This window comes from Mus pahari, chromosome 15 (assembly GCF_900095145.1).
Source record: "Mus pahari chromosome 15, PAHARI_EIJ_v1.1, whole genome shotgun sequence".
Classification (NCBI taxonomy): domain Eukaryota; kingdom Metazoa; phylum Chordata; class Mammalia; order Rodentia; family Muridae; genus Mus; species Mus pahari.
Window position 1 is genome coordinate 61,272,805 of NC_034604.1, and position 23,917 is coordinate 61,296,721.

Here is a 23,917-nt window from a genome sequence, read left to right on the forward strand (position 1 = left end):
CTCTAGGTACTGTTGGGCTTACTGAGTCGAATGCTGACCACAAAGCAATGCTACTGCAAGTACAGTTAAGACTGACGTTTTCCTAAGTAACAACGGCAATGTTGTGACTTTTCTGTTGTGGATTCTGCCTAGCCATTATTACTCAGGATAAGAAGACTACTGAAGGGAAGCCGAAGCCGAGTGACCTATACTTTGAACTGATTTCAATTTGAATGCCAGATTCTAGCTATAAAAAAATTGAGTAAACCCATGTGAAAATATTCACAATTTGAATTGCGGCTGACCTGAGATAACACACACACACACGCACACACACACAAACCAACATAGTCTATTTAATAAAAATATTTAATGCTGCCAAAAAGTATAAAAATACATTAGGAATGGCAGTACAATACAAAGTAGTCGCTCCTAATTTATTTCCTTTACATCTTTCTACATTTCATACACATGTTAAAAAAACAATACATCAAATTAAAGGGTTTGCAAGTCTTCTGCTGGTGGCGTTCTTCATCCCCTGGATGGAAAGCTTACTTTGTAAACAGACAACTTGTGAGGCAATCTACAGGGTTAGCAAGCCTCACTTTAGTTTCCGGAGTGGGCTTCAGGTCTTGCTTTGCACATCAAAGGTTCAAATGTTATAGCTGCAGAACAGGCTCAAGTCATGAACAGTTAGGTGTCTGTCAATCTTGGCCTAAAACATAAAATAAGAAGTCATCTATTCAATCCATAGCCACCACACACACAGATGTACACAGATACAGACATGAAAGAACTGACACTGAACTAAAAGGTCAACAACAACAACAAAAATCATTCCAACATGGCACATCCAAGCACTTGATCAAGTGCTTCTTCCCAGAATGGCAGGTTTCCAGATGGAAGCAGGACTGCGAGACAGACCGCTCTGAGGCGCCAGGACTCACTTCTTCAGTAACTACACACTTAATCTTTTAGGCCATCCCGTCTTACTCAAGAAATGACCTCCACATGATAGGCTAAGAGACAGACAAGTTTTTAAAAAATAAATAAATAATGTAGCCACAAGAAATAGCAAGGTTTTATTACATGTGCTAGACTTACCCATACTTTGATTTCAATGCAAAAGTCTAATCCAGTTTGGACAATCACTGTAACACTGCTAGAAACAGCTTAAATATCAAGTTTGCACATAAAGTTGGCTTATATCTCTGAATCGGATTTCCAGCATTTATATCTTCTCCTGAAGGAGAATACTAATGATTGTAACTACTAAAACTAAGTAAAACATGACAGTTCAGTGCAATTTAATGCTGGGGAGGGCCATTTAAACAGAGAGCCAGAGGGAGTGACCATTAAGAACAGTAGTCTTTGCTGATATTTCAATTATTTGCCAGTGGCCAAACCTTTTGGAAGATTAAAGGTATTTCCATTTTTGTACCACTCCCAGCCCCTCCCTCCCTCCACCCTCCCTCTCTACCTATGTAAATACTTGTCACTTCTTGTATCACATGTATAAACAGAAAATAAACTAGATCTCCACCACGTAGTACTCCTCCCCAATCACGAGAATGAAGGTCTTCCTGTTTACTGGCTTGTTTCTCCAAAGGCAGGCAGATCTACCAAGCCCCTGTGGTGGTCTACAAAGTCTTGTTTGATTTTCCAACACTGATTCTCTGCAGTGTTGTCATTAGGGAACCATACTCTTTAGATATGGACCTGGAACCAAATGGCTGGTTCTGACTCTGGCAGAATGTGGTACGGAACAGAAAGGAATGAAGTGGGGCTTTGGCACAGAAACGTTCTAGTATGCCACTGCCAGTGAAGTATTGTAAAAGGAATTTCTCCCCTAGTGGGGTGTCTGCTATTTCCCCACTTAAACATCTGGTTTAAGTAAATTCACGAAGTGCAGAACAGTGGAGTAGCACAAGGAGACCAGCCTGAGCCTTGGAGGTACTGAAACCACAGCCTGGAGTCCGCATCTCAGCTCTATCTGCATAGGCTGGAAGATAAGGTGTGAGTCACTCCTCCACTCGGGTTTCTTATCTGAAAACACGGCTGGCATTATCTAAAGTGTTGTCAAGTTCTCTCTCTCTTTCTCTCTCTCCCTCCCTCTCTCTCTCTCTCTCTCTCCCNCCCCCCCCCCCCCCCTCTCTCTCTCTCACACACACACACACAGAGTTATTCTTTCCTACTGTTTGTTAAATACACATTTACCAAGAATAATAAATCTGCCATTTAACAGACACACTGTGGTTTTTGAAACGCATTACTTCTTTTCAAATAGTGTTTAGGGGTAGCAAAATAAGAGGAAATCAATGGAATAGCTTCTAAGAAATGACTTTATTTGTAAGACTATTAAGATAAATGGCTTTTTAGATAATTCTATTATATTCATTTGAATGGATTTTCACCATTTTATTTTTAATAAGGCAAAAATAAAATGGGTTAGCAAACCAAGCAATGAGCTACGTGGGTATCCCGGGGGCTGGCTGTTTTCTGTGCTGCAGTGGCAAACGCTGGTGTATTCTTCCTTGCCCATGTTAGAGGGAAAATCAGACTGCATTAAAAGTTGTTTTGCCACACGACATTTACACTAGCATCCGACTGAGACTGTCCAGGGCTAACAGCGGTGAGTCAAGCATGCTTTAAAGGAACTTACCTAGGCTTCCTCTCCTCACCTTTCCAAACTGAAAGACTTTTTAAAATAGTCATTTAAAATATCAACAGCCTCATGGGTCTGAAAAAAAAAGTCTATGCCTAATGAGTGACTACAAATAATTCGATGCTTCTTAAGTAGCCTCTGTAAAGGAAAAGAAGAGAATTCCCATGCAATTCTCCTTGCAGCAGTCCCCAACAAAACAGATACATGTAAAGCAGACAGCACCCAAGCAGACCCTACCAGTGACGGTGGCCTCACACCTCAGAATCAACTGTGAACTTTACAACCAAGCAGCTTCAAAGTCAGAACTCAGATAGATGGTCCAGGCTCTTTAAATCCTAACTCAGCTTACACAAAGCCCTTTAGGCAAGTCAAGCTTTCCACTTAAGCACTGCTCACACTGCCTGATGGCACTGTGTTGGGACAATGACAGCCAGGAAAAAACCCCAACATGTGGAGAACATCGGGTCTTCTTCCCAACAGCACTAATGCAGAAGAGAAAGCACTAATGCAGAAGGCTTGAAGCTGTTCCAGGCACAGGAAGGAAGACCACTGGCCACCAGGCAAATCCTCTGATTGGGGACAGGAGCCCGGGCAGAGCAGCAATGAATGAGGGCACAGCCTGAGTGTCTCATTCAATATTCAGGGGACAATTAGAGACAGCTGTGACTCTAGGTGTGGTGCTAATGCAGTCTGTGCTGTCACTGCATGGTATAAGCCAAAGACCAGTGTGAAGAACTATGGCATCCGACTCAAACGAGTGCGTTCAGGGACCAGTGGATGGAACAGGCCTCCTCAGGAGCAAGCCACTGCCAATACCAAGGCCTGCATTTCAAGTAATAAGATGACAAATTTAATGAGAAAAAAAATAATTTCTATTTTGAAAAAAAAAAGTATATACAAGATTCTATGACAGTCATATTAAGGAGTCTCAAAAATAAGAGACTTTGTTAGGTGTTGGCATGTAAATAAAATGGACATTTCTGTTGGTATTTTGTTCCATGCTATGAACAGATGAAACAAGTTCAGCCAGATGAAGGCCCTGAGGAGCCCTTTCTTCCCACAGATATATAGACTACTTACTCACCAGGACCCAAAGATGGCCCTACTAGAAGGAGGTATGAACCAAGCTTGCCTAACGGTCTGAAAGCTTATCTACAGTTTTAAAATAGTCTCTTTAAGATTTATATTTGAGGGCTGGTGAGATGGCTCAGTGAGTAAGAGCACCCGACTGCTCTTCCGAAGGTCCAGAGTTCAAATCCCAGCAACCACATGGTGGCTCACAACCATCCATAACAAGATCTGAGGCCCTCTTCTGGAGTGTCTGAAGACAGCTACAGTGTACTTACATATAATAAATAAATAAATCTAAAAAAAAAAAGATTTATATTTGAGTGCCTGTGGTGTTAGCTACTCAACAGGTTGAGGCAGGAAAGTCATTGAGCTGAGTTTTATGGCCAGGCTTGGACAATGGCAAGGTACTATTTCAACACACACACACAAAAAAAGAATATACAAACCTACCCAAAACAACAACTACAAATAAAGATTTGTATCAGTAAGTAACAAATTAACGCAATGTAGATCTTTAGTCTGCAATGTCTTGAGGGAAATGTAAACTTGTTAAGTGGATTGTATACAATGGCAAAAAAAAAAATTAAAAAAAAAAAATCCACTTTTACTGCCATTAGTTTCCCATCTCTCTGCAGAATCTAGCCAGAGCTATTTTTAAGGCAATTAGCTGTAGCCTTTCTGTGCCTGGCAGAAAATGGTAACCAGCACCCTGGGACTGGTGCTAAAAGCAAACAAGGAAATGAAATGACAACCAGAGGGCTGTTCCAGGTCATAATTTAAAACATGGGACACAGTTCTGAACTCATACCACTAGCTTTAGTTTAAGACAAAGGACCAAGCCAAGTGCCTGTAAGATGAGCTCAGGAATTAGGTCCTTTCCTCTGACACATCTTCAAAGCACAGCTGTTTGGACAAAAATTGATTAATACACGTCTTCACATCTTTTCATGTTCACTGTTTGATACATGAGGCGACACATAACGGAATGGATAAAAAGGTAGAAGAACCGAGAACCATGGAAAACTTGACAAATGTGTAAAGTTTCTGCTGAACGTGAGAAATGATGCATATGTATATTCTTAAAAAGGAATGTACTTTTACACTTTAGGTTTGAGCATGGATAGAAATCAGGAGGCAGAAATAACACAGTACCTGGTGAATCTTGAGAAGGAACACATATCCACAGGCATGACCACAAGTGTGACCACTGACCATGGCATTACAGCAAGGTGGGAAGAAATAGGAATTGAGGATTCTTTCCAGTAAATAATAAGCCCCTTTAAAAAGCCCATTTCTTTTCCCAATTTAAAAACAAAAAACAGGTCTGGTGAGATGGCTCAGCGGTTAAGAGCACTGACTGTTCTTCCGGAGGTCCTGGGTTCAAATCCCAGCAACCACATGGTGGCTCTCAACCATCCATAATGAGATCTGACACCCTCTTCTGGTGTGTCTGAAGACAGCTACATTGTACTTACATATAATAATAAATAAATTTAAGAAAAAGAAAAAGAAAAACCAACAAAACAAAACAAAACAAAAACAGAATTTGATCCAAGTCAAACTATTATTCCTAAATTAATTAAAATAAGCAGATACCGAGACTGATGCACACTGCATTTAAAGCCGTGGACCCATTAGAAATTGCTAGCATCCCTTCTCTGCCCAGCACTCTTCTCTCATAAGCACAGCACATCTCATACAAGCTCAGGATGGTACCGGTGGCACGGTCACCACAGACCATGTACCTTTAGTAAGCAGCATGACAGTGTTACTTCGAAGCTCTCCCGTTAAAACTCATCCTTAAAGATGTGCTCAAGGGAAAAAGACGGGCTCCAGGGAGGAGCACTGAGGATTCTCTAAGCCAAAGGAGTCCTCAGAAACATCAAGTACACACAAGACACAGAAAGAGTGGTGCTCAACGACAGCTCTGGAAAGCACATCGTCCAAGGAAGGACCGGTCACAGTCTTATCAGTATTTTCTTGTGGGAAGTTGTTTAAGCTGAGGCTATCTTCAGTTGGATTGCTTTCTTTCAAGACAGGATCTCAATGTATATTTCTGGCTGGCTGGGAACTTGTTATGTGGACCAGGCTAGCCTTGAACTCACAGGGATCTGTCTGTCTTGGCCTTCTTAGTGTTGAGATTAAAGGAGTATGCCACTTTATCTGGCTTCAACTGTAAGTTTTAATAAGGTCTAGTAGGATAACATACTACATTTTGGAAAAACAAGTCAATAAGTATTAGAAAGCTCAAAACCAACAGCCATCTAATTCTAAAGCCTCCATTTAAACACGGGAGTAAACAGACAAGAGGAGACATCCTTCTTACCCGCTCTCCATTTCAAAGCTTTAGGACAGCTATACTGAGTCAGGACATACACATTATACTATAGGACAGAGCTATACTGAATCAGGACACACACATACATTATATGCTTTTTGAGACTGCTTTTCAAGGCCATTCACAATTTCTAGCTATACCTATGGTGTTCAAACTGCATTAAAAAATTAACTGTCTCATTTAAAGCTATTAAAAGATTTACAACGCACTTTTACGTGATATATAAGAGATGAAGCAGCAATGCTGTCCTAGCAGTTTGGAACCTTTCCACCAAGCGGGGTTTGAAACCACCAAAACCCAATTAGTGGTTATGCTTTTAAAATATTCATTACAAAGGTAAGGGACAATATAAGTTTGTACACCATCGTACTATTTATTGAACTTATAAAGAAATTAATTCTTTTTTTACTTCAAAATTTCAGTCTAGTGAACTGAAATCAAAAGTATAAAACACTGGTTCCTTTAACTTACTAACCATAATTTATCCCGTCTGGGTAGTTACATTAACATTTTCACAAAAAATTAACAGTGTAGTCATGCATGGGCTTTACTTTACAGAAATCAAAATGTTTTTAAACCACTTCAGTTTCTGAGACAGTGTTTCTTGCAGTCTTGGCTGGCCCCAAACTCTGGGGCTAGCTATGTAGTTGAAGCTGGCCTTGAACTTGTGAGCCTTCTGCCTCTGTCTCCCAAGAGCTGAGATGACAGGTTTGCTCCGTTAAATATGGCTAAGAATCGATTTCTTATTCTTGGTGTTTTCGGATCTCTCCTCCACCACCTCTATTTTTCTTTTATCTTTAAAGATAGGACCTTGCTATGTAGTTTTGGCTGGCTTCAAACCATTGAGCCTCTTGTTTTAGCTTCCTGAGCACTGTGTGTGCTACCACATCCTGCAGGAACCAATTTTTTGTTTGTTTTCAACTATGTTTTAACCAACTGTCACTTAACTATCCCAGAAAAAACCAATTTCCTTCAATGACATGTTTAGAAAATTTTTGTTTTTCTTTTCAAAATAAGATAAAGCATAAAATAGAAAGGAAATAAGAATGTGTAGTAGACTTAGCTTGCTTATAGTTTCAACTGCCTCTATCAAATGTCTGCTTAGGAAAGGGAAAATGTATTCAGTATACAACTGAGTCAACATACAATTTATTTTTCTATGATAACAGACTTTCAAATTGAACCTTTAAAAAGTACATTTAACTACAAAAGTAAGATTAAATAGGTACTTATAAAATATATTTACCCTAAAATGGTTATATAAAGTTGTAATGCCCATTTCAACAGTACATTACTCATTACATACATTGTTTAAAGGATATTTTCTTTCCATTAATAATGTAGAAAAATGCCACAATGTTTATTGCTTATATCAAGTGCAGGTTAAAATCCAGAAGGCCTCCAAAAGCCAATCCTTGTGATAAAGGATTTCTCAATATACTGGTGTGAACGCAGCTGTAAGAAGTAACAGTTTCCAACAAGCATGCTTGTCTTTATTGTGAGCCATTGACAGTCTGGGTTTCAGAGGAGCCTGCAGTGAAGAGTCCTGAGATGCTGGGCTTGTGACTGTAATAACCCTTGTCTGGCTGATGTCTACTCTAGCGCAGTGTTTCTGGGTATGAGGCATTGCTAACAAACCCTTGAGATTAATGCACCACTGTCAGCTACTAGTGCAGAAAGGTGCTGGGAAAAACTGTTAATTTATACATTTTACTGAAAAAGCAATGTCCAGCCAACCAAAGCGCCAACCAAAATGACTGACACAAACCCCATCTTAGTGAGAATAGGTTGCCAATATAACCACCTTTTTCTTTTTCGTTCAGTTTCATTTAGCCTCTGTTTCATCTGCTGCACCTTCTGAGCCGTCGTAGCCTTTCTATCCTCTCGAATACGTTTCCGTAGAATGCTGTGAACAGACATAACCAAGTGAGTATCAGCATTGCAGGCCTTCGTCACATTGACAGTAGGGCCCAGGCCACCATCAAGCCATGGACACTCATTTGTGTCCTTCCCATCTCATTCAAACAGTTTCACTGCAGTAACAAAGCTGCTCCGCAGGTCAGTGATGTGCTCCCACAGTTCAGGGTCATGTCTGGTGTGCCTACAGTAAGTAATGCTTTTACAGGACCTGAAGCTAAGCCAGACATGTTTTCTGCACACTCCTGTTTCCTCTCTGCCAAGAGGGGACAGATTGGAGATTCTCAGTATCTGGTCCTCTTACGTGACTGCATATGAAAATTCAACGTCCTTTGACAAATACTGTTGACAATTTCTATGAATGCTGTGTTTGGAGGTTACCCAGTCTTCCATTTGACCATACTTACATCTAGCGCCCATTTTCCTGTCCAACATAGAATTTTGTTTCAATGAAAGTTCTCTGACATCCATTGAAAAATGGCCAATGTCAACATGTCAGTCATTTACTCTCTTCCTCTAGAAAAAAAAAAATCTCACAAAACTCATCTCTTTTCACTCACTGTGTGTGATGGCAAAGGCCTGACCAGCTTCAGTCTTGGCAGTCATTTTTTAAGTCACAGCTTTGAACATGCAGCTTGATTAAAAAAAAAAAAAAATCTTGACTGGCTCTTCAATGTCTACTAGATCAGAAGACCTTTTCTAGTCAAAACATTTAACTTGAATCTAACCAAGAAGAACGATGATTAGAGAAATCCAAACTATAAGGCATTCTAAAAGATCATTTTTCAAACAAAGGAGAAAAAAGTGAGGGATCTGTTCTGACTAAGAACAGCAATGCATCAAATCCCCTTCAGATCCAAGCTTGAGGCTTGACCAGATACAGGGTTAATGATTTGCGTTGAGACAGGATTGTATTATGTAAGCATGGCTATCCTTGAACTTGAGATTCTCCTGCTTCTGCCTCCTAAGTACATGGGTAAAGGCGTACAGCTCTGAATTTCTCTTTTTATTAAATTACTTTGCTTGAGCGCATGAGAGGTGGGGAGGGAGGGAGAGGGAGGAGGAGAAAGAGAGGTATAAACCTTAGAAATCAGAGGACACTATGAGAAGTTGGGTATCTTCCTTCTACAGTGGGACTCAGTGATCAAACTTAGGTCATTAGGCTTTTATTTGCTGGCCGTCATTTTTTTGTTTTGTTTTTTTCGACAGGGTTTCTCTGTGTAGCCCTGATGTCCTGGAACTCACTCTGTAGATCATTAAAAACCAAAAAAACAGGATCTCCAGGCAGGCCTTGAATTCAGTAAGTAGCCAAGAATGACTTTGAACTTCAGTCTTGTAATTACACATGTGTACCATCAATGCCCACTTCCTTATGTGGTGCTGGAGATGTAACTCTGGGTTTTAGAGCATGCTAGATAAGCATTCTACCACCTGAAAAAATTTTAATTTATTTCATGTACATTGGTGTTTTGTCTGCATTGCATGTATGTCTGTGTGCTGGGGCCAAATCCCATGGAACAGGAGTTACAGACAGTTGTGAGCTGCCATGTCAGTGCTGGGAATTGAGCAACCACTGCTCATAAGCCCTGAGCTCTAGATTAATTTAGTAATGATTGGCTAATTGAACCTTGTAATACATGAGCTATATGAGGACTGTGTATGCATAGCTTGCTAAATCCTGTGGCATCTTGCTTATCTTTTTCTTATTATTTTTTATACAAACAGCTGCCCATGCCTGTGTGAGCTCTGTGTGTTTACTTCTTAGTTGGGAAAGATATATGCTAAAATTTGCTCTATGAGCTGAAAATTCACCATCACAACTGGTAAGACTGTGCATATGTAAAAACATCTAAGAGTACAGATGAGGGAGTCAGCTGATGTGCAGAGATTTCCTTTAGCCAGGATGAGAGGAGCTACAAGCTTTAAACTTGCTCAGGTAGTCTACAGCTACTACAGCAGTAAGTAAGGCGTTAAGATCCTACAGTAAAATATATCATGTAGCTGTATACTGAAATGTTAGCTTTTATAAAATTCAGTGAGATAATTATTTTCTTCCTGCTATAGGGACTAAGCCCAGGCCTTGTGGATAATGAATGTGGGTTCTGCTGCTGAGCTCTGCCCACAATCCCAGGCATGTGAATTCTGACTGCTTTCATGGTACAGCTCAGAACCTTAATCTGACAAATATAACATCATAACACTATCCACAATAAAAGACACAAGAGAAAGATAATAAAAGTCATCAGAAAATGAGGTAAAAAAAGAACTCATTCATGTACTAGGATACTAACTTCCTAACATATGTTTGAAGTGCTGTGGACATATAGTAAATTGTTTTTGTTTTATGTAATTCTGGAGAAAATAAATAGTCCACGATGGAAATTCAATTAGGTTTTTTTTTGTTTGTTTGTTTTGTTATTTTTTAATAGCCCTGGCTATCCTGGAACTCACTATGTAGACCAGGCTGGCCTCGAACTCAAAAATCCACCTGCCTCTGCCTCCCAAGTGCTGGGATTAAAGGTGTGTGACACCACGCCCAGCTGGCACACACTCTTACAAAAACAAAACCCGTAACTGGGGCTGGCTCACAATTTCAGGGGTTCAGTCCATTCTCATCATGGTGGGAAGCATGGCAGTGTGCAGGCAGACATGGTGCTGGATGAGCTGAGAGCTCTACATCTTGATCCAAAGGCCACCAGAAGTCTGTCTTCCCCAGGCAGCCAGGGGCCTAATCTCCTCAACCCTGGATGGAGTTTGAGCAGTGGACCCCACAATGATTAATTTCCTCCAACAAAGACACTCCAGGGCTGTCGAGATGGCTCAGCGGGTAAAAGCACTGACTGATCGTCTGAAGGCCCTGAGTTCAAATCCCAGCAACGACATGGTGGCTCACAACCACCCGTAATGAGATCTGATGCCCTCTTCTGGAGCGTCTGAAGTCAGCTACAATGTACTTATGTACACAGTAAACAGTCTTTACTCTCACATGAAGGGTTTTAAATTTTTATTTCCATCATTTTTAGTTCTATGTGTGTGCATTTAGGTATGTGCCATTAGAGGAGCAAGCAGGGACTGAGCGAGCAAGCAGAGTTGACCAGAGTGAGCAGGGCTGAGCAGAGCCAGCCCTTGTTCAATTCCCAATAACTATCTGTACAGCTACAGTGTACTCACGTATATAAAATAAATAAATTTGCCGGGTGTAGTGGCGCATGCCTTTAATTTCAGCACTCGGGAGGCAGAGGCAGGCGGATTTCTGAGTTCGAGGCCAGCCTGGTCTACAAAGTGAGTTCCAGGACAGCCAGGATTATACAGAGAAACCCTGTCTTGAAAAACCAAAAATAAATTAAATAAATAAAGTAATTAATTTAAAAAAAAAAAAAAAAGCCACTTTGAGGCCACATTTCCTAATAGTGCCACTTCCCATGGACCAAGCACGCTCAAACCACCACAAGGACCTTGGATCCCAAAAAAGCTGGAGTTACAGTAGTAAGCCACCAACTGGGATTAAACGCCTGCACCACCACTGCCCGGCCCTGTACTGGCTTTCTTATGGTGACAGAAAACTCTCTGAAGAGATTTTTGTCATCACATACCACCTAAACACTTTGACCTAAGTAAAAGGTGCATTAACTGTGTGAACACAGGATTGTCCTGTTGCAGACTACCTGGATGTAGTAAACACCCGTGTCTCTTGGTAGGTTAACATATGTACGGCACATACCTCTCACTGCTCTCCTCCACAGTATCCTGCACCTTAGAAGGAAGCCCTGTTAACTTTTCATCTTCTGAACCTATTCTCTTCCCATTGTACTTCTCAACCATCATTCTGTTTTGTGAATGATCACAAATAGGAGATAAATCTTCTTTAGAAAGTTCTTTCCACCGTTTCTAGGTATAGAAGAGAAATAACAATAAAAATTTGTTTTCTTTAAATCACAATCTACAAATTGCAATTATTCAATGAGGCAGGGAATAGAAAGGTAAACTTGACATTAACTTTTATCCCAGCACTTGCCCACAAATACAAACATATACACATATATTAAAAATAATCACATTTAAGTTATTTAAAAGATTATTCTATTTTTTGAAAAAGATGTATTTATTATATGTAAGTACACTGCAGCTGTCTTCAGACACATCAGAAGAGGGCATGAGATCTCATTATGGATGATTGTGAGCCACAATGTGGTTGCTAGGATTTCAACTCAGGACCTTAGGAAGAGCAGTCAATGCTCTTAACTGCTGAGCCATCTCTCCAGCCCCCTAAAAGATGTATTCTATTTTATAAATAGATAGTCAAGGAGTGGTGGGTTAAGATTGTTGGTTTCTATCTAGATATGTCTATATTATGGTCAGACTATACAGGAAGGGATATACTGTTATTTCTGTTTCTACCTTACAGTTTTCCTTATCACATGATGCTAAGTTCCGATACTCTTTGAGCTTACTGTCTATGAATATACAGTAAAAACCACTGGAGAATGTCACCATCAGACATGTAAAGTTTACTCCTAGCACTTTATGTCTGTAGTAAGAGCTAAAGTTACTTAGCTATAAGTACCTATATATAAAGTAAATAGTCTTTATTCCCACATGAAGGGTTTTAAATTTTTATTTCCATCATTTTTAGTACTATGTGTGTGCATTTAGGTATGTGTATATGACTGTAAGCGCCATTAGAGGCCAGAGATGCTGGATCCCCTGGAGCTGCTTGACATGAGTCCTTGGAACACACTTGTGTGCTCTGGAAGAGCAGCAAGTGCTTGTAACCTCTGACCACTTAGCCGTCTCCTCAAGCCTCCACATCAAGTTTTTACTAAGATAAAAGTACTTATGTTTTCTGTTTTTTTCTTTCAATAAAAAATGCTGACATCTTCTCATATGAAAAAATTTATTTTAATTGAATCTTGTTTCCATTGAGGAAACAAGTATATATGTAGCTTATATATTTATTTTATATACACATAAATTTTTTGGGTTTTTTTTTTTTTTTCTGTTTTTTTGAGACAGGGTTTCTGTGTAGCCCTGGCTGTCCTGGAACTCACTCTGTAGACCAGGCTGGCCTCGAACTCAGAAATCTGCCTGCGTCTGCTTTTATCTTTGCCTCTTGAACTGTGGAAATTTTTATGATTTCTAGACAGTCAGCTGGATCTACCAAATTAAGGGAAGGATGGGGATTTAGATGGAACCTGGTTGTTTGACACTAATGATAGTGAGCTCACCTGTATATTTGAATCTCCTTTTGTGTACTTTGCTCCTTCTATTATGGCCATGTAGGAGAATCTGAGCTGGTCTGGTGTCTGAATAAGTCCCATTCGATACTTTCTCATATTCAGTAATAGTTGTTTCACATTAACATCCTCTCCTTTTTCCATCTGCAAGAAAGGTAAAACCAAGTTCTTTGAGTTGAGAAAACCAAAGCAATATAAGGCCACTGCTCAGACCTTAGCTGTGAACGATTCCTTCTTAAAAGAAGGGTAATTTAACACACACACACACACACACACACACACACACACACACACGGGAGGGGGGGGGGATATGCACACGGACACCCAGATATGATTAGGATTATTTATATAGTTCTGGCAGAAATAAAGTTTGTTGCTCAGTGCCCTTCCTCATCTTCAAATCTGGACTAAAGACATGCTTTATGGATTAGACGTACAGACACGTAAAAGATAGCAGGAAATAGAAAAGCCTTGACCTATAAAAATACCTCTGAGCCATCAAACCAGCTCTGGACTACTGATCTGGCTTTAGAGACAACCCACAAACTGAAGAAAAGGAAGGGCGAGCAGGGCACGGTTGGTAGGGAGCAGGTAAGAACATCCAATGCAGTTTGAACCTCATGAACCCATAAATGCTAGGCAATCACTCTGCCAATCAGCCAGACCACCAATTCTCATATCCCAGCTTTAATATTCATCATTAACAGAATCTACTGACTTTAAGCAAAAGGTTAATTTTAGTAAATGAGGTTTTTTTGATTTTTAAAGATTTGTGAGTGCATGTGTATGTGTGTATGCCAAGGGTGTAGAGATGCACACAGAGGCCAGAAGACAGCACGGGATCCCTGGAGCTTGAGTGGGTTGTGAATCACCCACTGTGGGTGCTAGCACTGAACATTAGTTTTCTAAAGAACAGAAACTATCCTTAATCACTGAGCCACCTCTCCAGCTCTAACAATTAAAGTTTTGATTGAAATGATAACTTGTCTAGGCAAAATGTTAAAGTAGTCGATTAGGGTTTGTTTAAGCATAATAAATAAATCTTAAAAAAAATTACTTTATGTATGTGAGTACACTGTAGCTGTACAGATGGTTGTGAGATATCATGTGGTTGATGGGAATTGAATTAACAATCTCTGCTTGCTCCGTGCCAAAGATTTATTTATTATTATATCTAAGTACAGTAGCTGTCTTCAGACGTACCAGAAGAGGGAGTCAGATCTCATTATGGGTGGTTGTGAGCTGCCATGTGGTTCCTGGGATTTGAACTCAGGAGCAGTCAGTGCCCGCTGAGCCACCTCTCCAGCCCATAACCCATTTATTTTAATTTACATTCTGACATGTGGCTAGTTACCTGTGTTCAGGTACCCCACATTCATCTCTTCACATCTTCCTGGGCAAATCCTCCCATGCCTGGCTCTATCCCAGAATTCTTTCTGCCTCCCAGATGTCCCACCTCCTACTTCCTGCCTAAACCATAGGCCATAGGCTTTTTAATTGATGGGTGATGTATCCATAAAATATACAAGACATTCTCTCTCCATATAATCTCACAGTGGGCTGGGCTCTCCTGTATCAATTAGTTCCCTACAAATAACACCAATCTGATCTTTAAAAGTCTTTCTTTAATTGAGGCACTCCTCTCAGATGACTCTGGGCTGTGTCAAGTTGTTAGCTGAAGCTAACCAGGACAGAAAATATCATTAATATACAGAATTCTCACAGTAACCCTGGGAAGTACTTTTTATCCGTGGTTTATAAATAAGAGATGAAGTACTTATTCAAGAAAGAAAAAAAATATCACATATGAATTTATTGCTGAAGGTAGAAGCTTTTAATTCTGTATACAAAGCACCAGAAAGAAGGAGGGTATTGAAACAAATTCTCATGTTGCGCAGGCTAGCTCAAACTCTCTATGGACTTGCTTCTCTTGCCTCTGTCAAGCATGGGGTTACAGACAGATACCACCACAGCGGCTTAAAAATATTTAATTTAAAGTCAGCTAACAACTTGTAAGAGGTAATTTTCTCCCTCCTAGTAGGGTCTAGGGTAGAATTCAAGCCATTTTTTGAGACAGTGTTTTTTACTGGAGCTGGAGAGCTAATGACTTGGATAAGCTGGTGGTCAGTGAACTACAGTAAACCCACCTAACTGCCCTTCGCCATGTTCCGGGGTCACAGATGTGCCACTCTGCTCGTCTTTTACCCATGCACTAGGAGTCAGTGTTCATGCTTGCCATGGCCCCAGTTCCTTGACATTCTCTTCTTTTTTGAGGTGACTCTCACTAGGCAACCCCGGCTGGCTCAGCCGTGCAGACGACAGGCATGAGCCACTCCTTCAGGACTGCTGTCCTTTGTCATTTCTCTCTTTTAGGAGAGAGACTTTACTTTATTCTTCATTTCTTCCTTTTTTTTTCCAGATAGGGGTTAACTTCATAGCCCAGGCTAACCTCAAACTTGGAGCAAATTTTCTGCCCCAACTTACTTAATGTTGGGATGAAAGGTACGAGCCAAGCTTAGTTGAGACTTTCTAGGGAATCTTTAGAATTGTCATAGACACACATACCTGCAAGAGGTAGAGTCAATTTAAACTGTAGATGTCAAGAGTTTTTTCACAAGAAAGTACAAGCTTAACCGAAAACAACAACAACAACAACAACAACAAACACACCTAGAGTTTTGGGATATTCCATCAAAATTTACTGCTATCTATAGAAACAGTTAAAAACAAATTAATAGGCAGAGTGGTTAAGAGCACTGGCTGCTCTTACAGAGGACCAGGGTTTGGTTCCCTCCCACGAGTTGTAGGGTCTTACAATCTGCAACTCCAGTTCAGGGACTCAATGCTTTCTTCTAACCTCCTCAGGCACCAGTCATGCAAAACTATTTATCTTTCTATCATCAACATTATAAAAAGGATAAAACAAAACAGAAAAGCACAAAATACCAATGAGGTCGCATGGACACTTACCAGAACGAGACAGGTATCTACAAGAGAGAAGGTGCCAGAGCGCCCAATGCCCGCACTGCAATGGATCACTGCAGGTCCATGGTCAGGGGTCAAGGAACCAGATTCTCTAACTTTAAACAAGAAGTTTAGGAATGAAGCCGGTGACTCTGGAACTCCAAAATCTGGCCAGGTGGTATAATGGAAGTGAGATATGGTTCTGGTTTCACCACTCTGAAATGTGAAAATCAAGGGGAAGTTAGTTCTATCATTTTTCTTTGTATTTGTCTTTGTATATACTATGTGTATACAATATATAGTAATTGATGCAGAAGCATAATGTGTTGGGAATATATAAAAACCAAAGAAACAACCCAAGAAGGAGAAACGCGTGAGGTAGGGGTAGAGCACTGGGCAGTGCCTATCTTACTTAACACAGCCCCGGGTCACACACCCTTTCGGGCTAAGTCCTAACTATATCACATAAGCCTGGATGTGTTGCTGCATGCCTGTAATCCTAGCAATCAGGACATAGGCAGGACGATCAGAATTCCAAGGTCATCTTTGACTATATATGGAATTTCAAGGCCAGAAAAGCTGGACAAGAGGAAAACCAAACTGTGGGCCTTAAGTATACAATCATGTAGCTGCACTTACTCTACAGGAAAAACAGATGTTCCAAGAGATTGACCATAAGAGGCACTTCTGCACATCTAAAAAGTGCATTTATCTTCTCTTCTTCAAAGCTTTAGTTGTTAATACACTCCATGTCAATTATGAACTCAAACGGCACTTCACTTTATAAACTAGACTCACTCTTGAAGTCAGCCTGGCCATATTTCCTTATTTTCTTGTTATCCTAGTTTCTCCTAACAACTCAGAAGTCTCTCCCAGCCTGGCCTCAAATGCACCGAGATCCGCCTGCCTCTGCCTCCCAGGTGCTGGGATTAAAGGTGTGGACCACCATCACATGGAGTTTTCTTTAACTTACTCTATCATGGTGCAAGCCAAGGAGATAAGTAAGAAAGAGGGGCAGATGGCTCTGAGAGTTTGAATGACAGCAGCACTTGTGCAGTCTGCTATGCAGATGTGTCAAAGCCACTTGCCAGGAGAAGGTTCTAGGGTGTCTAGAGAAAAGATCTACTCCAATGGTCCTGGGATCATATGCTATACTCATTTCCTTCACAACTGTAAGGTCACATTTTTGTGTGGTCACTTATTTACAAACTTAGTAAGTCTTTTGCTTTGGGTTATTTCGATGGTAGTTACGTTTCAGGAGCAATCATTTGAGTCTATTTGGCAGGAGATGTTCTGTATGCATCCATACTTTCATTTGATCTCCACAACAGTCTGCCGACAAACAATTTCCACTTTATATGAGGCAAACCATACCTCTACTGAGTAGCAGAACTGAAATGTGAATTCCAGTTCCCTCCAGTCATCCTCTTTTTATTCAAATACCAAGTTGCTTTGTATTTATTTGATGCTGAGGACTGAACCAGAATCCTTCAAGCATTCTAAGAAGGTACCTTACTACTCAGCTATATCCACAACCCACTTATATTTTATTTTTTGGTTCGTGGGACTGTATATAGGGGCCAGAGTAAACTAATCAAGTGCTCGACCACCAAGCTACACCCACAACATCTCCTCCTATATTTTTAATAATTAATTTTTTCTTTAAAAAATATATTGATTTGAAATTATGTGTATGCATCTATCTGTGTGTACTGGATTTCCTAGAGCAGGAGTTACAGGCAGTGGGAAGCCTTGTGACATGGATACTGGGAACTGAACCTGGGCCTTCTACAAGAATACTACAGCCATCTCTCCAGCTCTAATAGTTACTTTTCAATTCTTAAATATTAATATTAACCTGAACACTGTAATTCTTTGTTTTTAGAATTCTTCAGAATGCTTAAAGAGTTACTTTATACAGAAATAGTCTAAAAACATGCTTATACCTAGATACTATTACAAATATCCAAAGTCAAGTATAGTATCAAACCCCAAGAATTCTCAAGACCATCAGATAAAACTAAAACTTTGGAACAAGAAAAGCCTTACATTGATGTTTTCTAACTGTAGTAGATGTACTGTATAATATGATTTTACATCTTCAGATAAGAGCTTCACACTGAATCCCGTCTCCTTAAACACCATTTCTCTGTCATCCGTTGGCCAGTACTGTGCACATTTAACCTAAATTGAAGAATAGTTTAGACATGTTATAAAACCATAAAAAGAAACACAAATCTCACACATACATACTATACTTCTCCAAGTACTGAAACCTAAGAATATCTCAAGTATTTTAATGAGAATATTTCGTAAAGTAGCTCCATAAAATGTTTCCTTTCCATTTAAAAAGCCATAAACATAAAATATTCATTAAAATGTGCTCTTCTTTATTTTGAGACATAATCTTGGCTGTCCTAGAATTCACTATGAACATCAAGCTGGCTTCAGCCCCCACATGCTGGATTTAAAGGCATGTGTAACCATGCCCAACCCAAAAGTGTGCTGTTCTTAAAGCATAATTACACTTTAACATGTTCAGTTTGAGTTTCTAGAAGTATCAAGCTGTTGCAAGAATCTTATCTTCAGAGAGCACTAAAGAGACTTTCTGTCAAGCTGAATGGTGGTGGCGCGCGCCTTTAATCCCAGCACTTGTTTGGCAGAGGCAGATTTCCTCTGGGTTCAAAGCTAGCCTGGTCTACAGAGTAAGTTCCAGGACAGCTAACCAGAAGAATAAGCCTTTTGGTTTGTTTTGACATCTAGAATTGTAGTGCAGGTTAAGTGTAATAGATAAAGCTTAAGAGAATAAGAAGGACATTTTACAGTAAAAAAGAGAGAAATAGAAACAGCATTAACAAGAGCAGGACAAATATAAAGAAATACACACACACACACACACACACACACACACACACACTCACACACACACCTCAAAAACACCAGCAATGACAAACAGGAACAGAACAAATCCCAATTATAATTTAATAATTTTTCTTTCTTTTCATTTTTTTTTAAAGGTATTTGCAACTATTTAAAGGACAAAACTATGTACTTGCAAAAAACTGATCAAATGGTAAGATATAGTTTGGAAAAAATTAATGTTAAAGGAAAAAGGGAGACTGGCTAGGTAGGGAGATGGCTTAGTTGTTAAGAGTACTAGTTGTTCTTGAAAAAGACCTGGCTTTGAGTCCCAGCACCCATATGATGGGACAAAACCACCCATGAACCTTATTCTAGGGGATCCAACAGGCACACACATGGTTTTATATATATATATATATATATATATATATATATATATATATATATATATAATCAAAACATTCATAAACATAAGATAAATTTTTAAAAAATAAATAAAAAGGGAGAAAACCCTAGAGTAATATAGGTAAAAAGAAGAGAAAAAAATGACATCCATTTGACTTGGACAGTAATCTAAAACACTAAAATGAAAAGAATGTATTTAAATTCAAGTAAAAGCAAGTAAGAGCTAAGAATTTTTTTATACCCTGCCAAAATGACATTTAAGTACTAAAAGAGCAGATGCACTTTTACTGACACTTAAGAAACCAGAGATTAAAATGCCCACAAGGGACTAAAGGAATGGCTCAGCAGTTAAGAGTACTTGTTCCTCCTACACAGGACTCAAAACCTACATGATGTCTCACACCATGCCTTAACCCAGTTCCAGAGGATCTGATGCCTTCTTTTAACCTCTGGAAGTACCAGGTACATATGTATAAATACTAATACACTTAAAAGAAATAAATCTTAAAAAAGTGAATCTACTTTGACGTGAGAGGAATGAAATTTACAAATCATCCAGTTTGCAACACATTCAAACAAACAAAACTATGCCCCACCCCTGAATCTCTAGATTATTGGGAGATGATGGAAAACAAATGCAGATGGCAATTATTGGAAATTCTGTTAAGCCAATGTCATGATATACACTATCACCAAAAGCCAGTAACTTAATTTAGGAAGAATTAAGAACCAGAAATCTGTCATAGAACAGTGTGATATATTAAAGCAGAAAAGAGTCAAGACTTTCTTTCTTTTTTTTTTTTTTTTAAAGATTTATTTATTTATTATATGTAAGTACACTGTAGCTGTCTTCAGACACTCCAGAAGAGGGCATCAGATCTTGTTACAGATGTTTGTGAGCCACCATGTGGTTGCTGGGATTTGAACTCAGGACCTTCGGAAGAGCAGTCGGGTGCTCTTACCCACTGAGCGATCTCACCAGCCCCAAGAGTCAAGACTTTCTAATTTTGACAGAAAAAGAGTCTAAAGCCACATAAATCTTAGTTATAACATGAACTGGCCAAATATTATAGATTATTGGGTTTTCTGATAACATCCTCCACTCCTCTTCTTCCTTCTTTCTTTTAAGACATGGTCTTACTTATCTGGCCTGAAACTCAGAGAGATTGCCCTGCTTCTGTTTCCTGAATGAAGAGATAAAAAACATGCACCACTGCACCTGGCCCTTTTTCTTTTTAAAAACATACTTTAAAGCGTGTGTGTGTGTGTGTGTGTGTGTGTGTGTGTGTGTGTGTGTGTGTGTAGGGTGTGCGCGTGTGAATACAGTGTCTGATAAACTCAGAAAAGACACTGAGTTCCCCTGAAGCTGAAATAATATAGTTGTGAGCTGCCACATAGGTGTGGGAACTGAACTAGGGTCTTATGCAAGAGCAGTGTTTGCTCTTAACCCCTGAAGTCATTTCTTCAGCTCTCCATTTCCATCCTACCTTTAGGCAAAACTGTCTCAGCCTTCTACTCGGCCCTGTTGACTCTCCTCTACTCTTTACTCCCCCTTTCTGAGATTTTCTCTATCAACCTAATACCAACCGTGAGGTACTCTGGTATTTTTCTTGTATCACACCCACAGTAACTAGCATCTCACTACACAATGATTCTATAAGGCTTCCTTTACTTTCTGAAATACTTAGGGTCTAAGTGGTGATTGCTACTTGATTATTTCTACATATTTACAATGGGTTTACTCTTAACTAGTGATTGTTTATAAAGGTATAATACTTCTGTCAAGAATTACTGGATATTGAGTCTGGTGTTCTGAAAAAGAGTCCAGTAAAAACACTTCAACACTACTACAACCCAGTTCCCACTGAATACTACAAACTTACTACCAAAACAAACAAATAAACAAACAAAAAAACAAAGAATAACCTAACCTCAGATACGTATATACAAAAGAGAAACAAAGGAAACATAAAAAGACAAGGCAGTGCAATGCCTCCAAAAATTACTAGTCTCAGAGAGAGTTGTTTTTCATTGGTAGTAGAGTCACTTATAAATTCCCAATGTTTCTAAAGATAATCTCACACCTATGCTATTGCAAAACTACGCTTTGTTTCTATCATTCATGCCCTACCTGGAGCTAGCAGATGTGTACCTCAGGAAACAGTCACACACAATCTTATACAAAACTACAAAGCAATAGGAGAAACTACAGAAACCATGCAGATTTGCAGACTGAAAACAACACACCAAGCAAAAAGGAAACAAAAAAGAAAACATACCACTGAAAGAAATATGGGGCCGCTGAAAACAAAAAAATGTATAGACTTGGACTGGTGAGATGGCTCAGTTGGTAAGAGCACCCGACTGCTCTTCAGAAGGTCCAGAGTTCAAATCCCAGCAACCACATGGTGGCTCACAACCATCCGTAACAAGATCTGACGCCCTCTTCTGGAGTGTCTGAAGACAGCTACAGTGTACTTAAATATAATTAAAAAAAAAAAAAATGTATAGACTTGTACAACATTCCAAACCCTCCGGATACAATGAAAGCATCCTCAGAAGAATGTTTATAGCTCTAACTGCCAAGTAAGTAAATACATCAGAGAGATCTCAAATAGGCTAGCTATGGAAAATGAGTACACACACGCACACCCCAAAGCAGGAGATGGTAAGAATTAATACCAGTGTAGAAACGAATGAAATGGAAACTAAAGAAACAATACTAAGAATCAGTGAAACAATGCTAGCAAATTCACTTTATGAACCCAGCATCACTCTAATAATAATGTCAGACAAACACCAACACACAAATAACAAAACTGCAAAGTTCTCAATATAATCAGTATTATTAATGAAATTCAAGACATAAGAGATCATTCACCATGATCAAGTGGGCTTCATCCCAGAGATACAGGGGTGGTTCAACATATGCAAATCACCAGTCATAATTCACTATATAAAATGACTCAAGGTCAGAAATTGCATACATGATATTTAAAATGACATCCCTTCAAAATAAAAGTCCTAAGGAGGCTAGGAATAGGAAGAACATATTTCAACATAATAAAGGCTATAAATGACAACACAATAGCCAGCATCACACCAGAGAAAAATCTGAAACATGTTGGCTAAATCGGGTGAAAGACAAAACGTCTCATCTTTCTCTACCCTTACTCAATATGACACTTGAAGTCTCAATCAGAGTAGAAAGGCAAGAGAAGAAAATGAGTGGGATATAAACAGGAAAGGAAGAAGCCTATGCATCCTTCTTTACAGATAAAATAATTCTATTTTAAAAGATCCTAAAGACTGCAACAGAAAATTCTAGATTAATGAGTAGTCTTTGCATCAAGATAGAAAATTAATATATAAAATCAGAAGTCTTTCTATCTCAATAACAAATATGCTCACGACACATCAGGGATAGAGGCTCATTCTAACTGCTTTAAAGAATACCATGTAGGCTGGGCGGTGGTGGCGCCCGCCTTTAATCCCAGCACTTAGGAGGCAGAGGCAGGTGGATTTCTGAGTTCGAGGCCAGCCTGGTCTACAGAGTAAGTTCCAGGACAGCCAGGACTGCACGGAGAAACTCTGTCTCGAAAAAACAAACAAACAAGCAGAAAAAACAAAAAACAAACAAAAAGAATACCATGTAATAAACCTAGGTAAAGAAAAATCTCTACAAAAGCTGCAACAATGAAGGGGGAGGGGGACAAAACCCTGAAGACTCACAGGAACTATGGCTTAGCTGGGAAAATTCTTGCTTAGCAGGCATGAAGGCTGAGGTCCAGTCCCCACTATTGACAAACAGAAAGACGAAAGGAAGAAAAGTATGTAGACTGGTTAATATTGTAAAAAAGGCTATACTATCCAAAGCAATCTACAGATTCAGTGCAATCCCCATCAAAATTCCAATGCTATTTGAAAGTATATTTTAGAAAAATCTTAAAGCGCTTAGCCTGGCTGTGGTGGTACACACCTTTGATCCCAGCACTGCTCTTACAAAAGTTCTAAAGGCCTGGGGAAGAGGGCAATCCAAGTCTGAGAAAACAAAACAAACAAACAAACATAAAGACTAGAGGTATCACCATACATGATTTCAAGGTATACCACAGAGTCATCATAACAAAAGCAGCATGGTACACAAATCAATCCAAGAGAAAAAGAACCCAGAGAGAAGCCATGGCAGCTTCATCCAAGTGGTTTCTGATGCAGATGTCACTGGGGAGGAGTGGGTGGGTAGATAAAAGCAGTTCCTGAGGGCTCACAACCAGTCCAGTCAAAACAGGGAACCCAAGTTGGTCTCAAAATATAAAGCAGAAAGCACTGAAGAATAAACTCTGCTCACCCTAGCATTGGCATGTGCATACACACACATACATACATACATACACAGACACCCTAGGCAATGACTTTTAACAGGACTCTACTCACTTAAGAAAATAATGCAAGCCGGGCGTGGTGGTGCACGCCTTTAATCCC

The 23,917-nt window shown here is 39.5% G+C and overlaps 1 protein-coding gene across 2 annotated transcripts in view; it reads right to left on the bottom strand.

Moving 5' to 3' along the window:
* Positions 1-319: 319 nt before the first annotated feature.
* Positions 320-23,917, bottom strand: part of Ptpn2 (protein tyrosine phosphatase non-receptor type 2) — a 66,554-nt gene continuing 42,956 nt past the window's right edge. Inside the window, exons 5-10 of one of the 2 annotated variants that reach the window (XM_021214427.1) lie at positions 18,218-18,352; positions 16,175-16,384; positions 13,196-13,348; positions 11,692-11,858; positions 7,858-7,959; positions 320-694 (exon numbers count right to left, since the gene is read on the bottom strand). In XM_021214427.1, the coding sequence (XP_021070086.1) occupies positions 673-694; positions 7,858-7,959; positions 11,692-11,858; positions 13,196-13,348; positions 16,175-16,384; positions 18,218-18,352 (789 nt within the window). In that variant the 3' untranslated portion in view covers positions 320-672. Of the gene's footprint in view, positions 695-7,180; positions 7,960-11,691; positions 11,859-13,195; positions 13,349-16,174; positions 16,385-18,217; positions 18,353-23,917 lie in introns of those variants that run through there. The other variant, XM_021214426.2, reaches the window with a different exon arrangement.